This window comes from Setaria italica, chromosome VIII (assembly GCF_000263155.2).
Source record: "Setaria italica strain Yugu1 chromosome VIII, Setaria_italica_v2.0, whole genome shotgun sequence".
Classification (NCBI taxonomy): Eukaryota; Viridiplantae; Streptophyta; class Magnoliopsida; order Poales; family Poaceae; genus Setaria; species Setaria italica.
This window is the reverse complement of record NC_028457.1, coordinates 6,813,078-6,817,525: the sequence shown is the minus strand read 5'-3', so window position 1 is coordinate 6,817,525 and position 4,448 is coordinate 6,813,078. Positions and strand designations below refer to the sequence as shown.

The following is a 4,448-nucleotide window of genomic DNA, read 5'->3' as shown; positions in this document are numbered from 1 at the left end:
AGCCTGACTTTTATTTCCCATCTAAGCACACAATCAATGATGGCTAGTGCCATACTGTTAGATCCACACGATACTACATAAGTCCACCTTATTTACACATTTGCTGGAGGAATGCGAGTAACAGGGTGCAAGATCAGGCTTGTTTTCTTACTTGCAACTAATCCTGCCGCCTCACTTACATCAACATCCTTTGGATCGATTCCGTCAGGCAGCTTCCAGTCAAAGTGGTATAGAAGGCTCGCCAATGCAAGTTCCATGTTTCCCACCCCTAGGTTGATCCCCGGGCAAATCCGACGGCCAGCTCCAAATGGAAGGAATTCAAAGTTCGTTCCCTTGTAGTCTAGGTTGCTGTTTTCAAACCGCTCCGGCTTGAATTCCTCCGGATCGTCCCAATACTTGGGGTCCCTGCAAATCGCCCACATGTTAACGAACACGACCGTGCCCTTGGGGACGTCGTAGCCCATGACCCTGCACGTCTCACGGCACTTCCGAGGGACCAGGAGTGGAACTGGTGTGTGCAGCCTGAGGGCCTCCTTGATCACCAGCTTGAGGTAGCTGAGCCCCTTGAGGTCGTCTTCGCCGACCGTGCTCTTCCCCTTGAAGGCCGCCCGCACCTCGGCCTGCGCTTTCGCCATGGCATCCGGGGTCCGGACTAGCTCCGTCATGCACCAGTTCAGCGTGGTCGACGAGGTCTCGCTACCGGCAGCAAACATGTCCTAGAAGGGGCAAAAAAAACATGCAGCCATTTTAGCTCGCAGACCGGACCAGCGGCGCTGCCGGTCGGATGAGTTGGAGAAGGCTGGTTTGAGACTTACAAAGAGCACCGCGACGATGGTGTCGTCGTCGAGCGGGATCGGCGTGCTGCGTTCCTTCTGGAGCCTTAGCAGGACGCCGACGAAGCCCTCTCTGCCGGTCTCGGCTGCCACCGCCTCGCCGCCGCGGTCCATGTCTTCCTTTGTGTCCTGTTTGATCTGCTCGAGGATGCGCTGCATCCTGTCCCGGCACGCGAGCACCTTACGCAGCGCCGTGTCAAGAACCTGCACGAGCCTCGAAGACGGGAAGAGGTCGGCGACGGCGAGCCCTGACGTCTGCAGCAACGCCGTGCCGAGTGCGTCGAGGTACTCGTCTTGGTACTTGCACCGGCTGCCCACCGACTCCCTCGCGAAGGTGTCGTTGATGAAGCTAGAGATCATCTTGGACAGGTTGACGGCGCCGGCGCCGGCGGACGCGGCGAGGTTCTCCATGAACCGCGCCGCCTCGTCCTCGCGGATGCGCCGGAACGACTGCACCCGGGCGGCGGTGAGCAGCTCCAGCACGCAGATCTTGCGGAGCTGGCGCCACCGCTCGCCGTAGGGCGCGAACGCGACGTCCTTGCCGTCGAAGGAGAGCGCGCTGAGCGTGGCGTTCACGTGCCGGTCGGAGAACGTGACGTCGTGCGTCTTCATGACCTCCTCCGCGGCCTGTGGCGACGACACCACCAGTGCCGACACCTCGCCGAGCCGGAGCGTCATGAGCGGCCCGTGCTTCTGCGCCAGCCTGCGCATGGCGCGGTGGATGTTGGTGCCGGCGACGAGGTGGTGGAGGCTACCGATCACCGGAAGCGTCCACGGCCCTGGGGGCAGGTTATGCTTTGGTTTCGCGACGAGCCGGGACTTGAGCTTGGAGAGGACGACGAGAAGCACGAACACGGACAAGACGAGGAGCACTATGCCTTCCATAGTCGCTAGCTACTTTTTTGGCACGTTTGGTTGCTAGTATAAATTGTGGGTGGCATGATATATGCCAGCCATTGCTATTTATAGTATGGATGGCGGGATGCAGCAACAAGAAGTAAAAAATCACGCCTTGACATTTCAACAAGAAGTTTGGAGAACAGTGCCCGTTTCTATTTGGTGTAACATGATCGAAAGCTGACTTGTTTTTTTTCAAAAATTATTTAGAAAAGTTAAGTTTATATGGAAAACTGCAAAGCTTAGTTTCGTAGCTCTAGGAGGACAGAAAGCTAAAAATATCCCATGGGTCCCCACCAACAAGAATACTGGCCAGACCTAAGTGGGTCCGCCCCACTAGGGCGTGTGGGTTAAGGACATGAAGTTACTTGGAGTACACGCTAGGAGGTCGGGCAATTTGAATCAGCCCGGATATTGCGAAACATGTGTTGTAGTCCGACTCAGATTATCTTCCATGTAACTACCAAGTAGATTAGATTCAAACCGACTTGTAACCCTAGATCGTCAGCCATATAAGACGGCCACGGGAGCCTGCCGAGGACACGAAATCTCTCAAGCAATACAAGCTACCAAGTATACATGACGTAGGGTATTACTCTTCGGAGATCCAAACCTATCTAAAACCCTCGTGTCCCTTGTGTTCTCGCAATCACCTTTGAGTTCTTGGTCTCGCGATCGCCTCCACCTACAAATCAACCACTTGGATAACCCCTGGTGAACTACCGGGCTTATAAATCCAACAGTTGGCACACCAAGTAGAGGTGATTGTGAGATCCTCCCTAGCGAGCTTGATGGTATCCCGCCCCGGTGTTGTCTTCCCCAAGAGCATGAAGGACTACCTCGCCAACCCAATCCAGCTTCATTTCAGGACCATGCGGGTGGATTCCAATCCCACCACTTCTTTCATTGACTTGGCGTCTTCCGCCCACTCGACGTCCACTGCCAGCTCAACTTCCATCAGATCTGCTCCACGGGACAAGTTCTCCACCCAAGGATATCATCATGCCACTTGCCCAGCAGGTCGGCGATATCTCTCTCTCTGAGAGGATTCCAAGCATCCTAGCTACTACCCACCCACCCAAGCCCTCCAACCTGATTGCAGGGCTAGACCGCATCAGCAACACTATTGCTGAGTGCATAGATCTCTCTAAGGTGGCACTACACTCAACCAGGTCGGCACAGGATCCTTCCCTCATCCCCTTTGGTTTGAGGAACTCGGTTGCTGCATTCTCCACGAATCTCGCGCAGTCCTTCCAGATCCATTTTGAAAACCCACCCGAACCCGCCCAGTTTCAGGACTGTGATGAGTTCCAGGTCCCTCGCATCATCCTAACACCGAATTCCTACGGAAGCAATGATGAGAGCAACTCCTCCATGCCAGATCGCGAAGTTTTCGTGGTCTCCACCGACAAGCCACCTAGGGATGGCGAAACCTCTTCTCAGGAAGCAAGCCGCAACGCCAGAAACCAGAACCGTGCGGCACGGTGCCAACGACCAGCAACAACCTAATGCCAATATGGAGGCAGCAGGCGATCAGCACCAACCACCGCGCAACCACGGCGGCAACGTAGACCGGGACAGTGGCCGGGGCAGACGCAGGTGCCCTGCGCGCGCCTGCAATCTACTAGCCGACCTCGAGTAGGTCAGTCACAATGTCTTCACCACACCCCAAGCTAACCTAGGGGCTGCCTTCGCTGACCTGGAAAACCTTCCAGACTCAGAGCCAATCCGGTGGATCCGGACACGTCTTCAAGTCAACAAGAACGGGAAGAGGCCGGGCTCCACCGCCGCGCCAAGTATGACCGCGACTATGACGCTCCTGGACTCAACCACGACGCAGAACGCGAGGACCACTGGCGCCAAGAAGATGAGATGCGTCACCACGCCGACTACGACCGCATGTATGGCGCCCCTGAAGACGCTTACAACCCGCCCAGGCGCGACAACGGCAGACGCCCTAGGGCTCTACCCATCGAGTACAATCTCGACGATGCTGATGATACGGCGATCGATGGCTTCGCCGCCTTCACTCCACGCCTCAGGGCTGTCGATTGGCTGGCCACATTCAAGCCGGCCATCAACGAAAAGTATGATGGTCACTCTGACCCCACCATCTAGCTCAAGCCGTACAGTATCGCGGTGAAAGCAGCTCACAACACCTATGACCAGATGGCCGCCTACTTCCCGGTGGTAACGGTCCCCGCCCCGCTTCTATGGCTAGAGAACCTTCCACCGAACAGCATCAACAGTTGGGGTCAGCTCAGCTCTCTAGAGCTTTCACCCAGAATTACCAAGCGACCTATAGCCGACCTAGTAACATGGAGAAACTTGGTCAAGTCCGCTAAAGGACGGGCGAAACTATTCGAGAATTCGCCAACTGTTTCTTCGAGAACCGCAATAGGATGACTGGCATCGAAGATATATGTGTTACCAGCTGTAACGCCCGTAAAATACACCCAGTTAAATCACCCGTTAAAAATACTCTCCAAAATTTTTCCGACCGCCGAGCTCCGTCAAATCCTTTCCCTGCCGTCGGACCCGCCGTCCTGGCCCCGGCCCGTCAACTCCCCATTTTCCGCTCCCCGTAATTTTCGCCACGTGCCCGTCAAGTCCATCACCGCGCGCAGACAAATCCCGCAATTTTCGCCATCTTTTTCCCCTCCCTTCCCTCTCGTTCTCTTCCTTCTTTCTTTTTCCTCCCCTTTCTTTCCCTTCTCC

The 4,448-nt window shown here is 55.6% G+C and overlaps 1 protein-coding gene across 1 annotated transcript; it reads right to left on the bottom strand.

Moving 5' to 3' along the window:
* Positions 1-9: 9 nt before the first annotated feature.
* On the bottom strand, positions 10-1,731 carry LOC101781844 (ent-cassadiene C2-hydroxylase). The gene is made up of 2 exons (XM_004978875.2): positions 816-1,731; positions 10-716 (listed from the first exon to the last, which is right to left on the bottom strand). The coding sequence occupies exons 1-2, from the start codon at positions 1,716-1,718 to the stop codon at positions 93-95; spliced, it is 1,527 nt and encodes a 508-aa protein (XP_004978932.1). The 5' UTR covers positions 1,719-1,731; the 3' UTR covers positions 10-92.
* Positions 1,732-4,448: the final 2,717 nt, after the last annotated feature.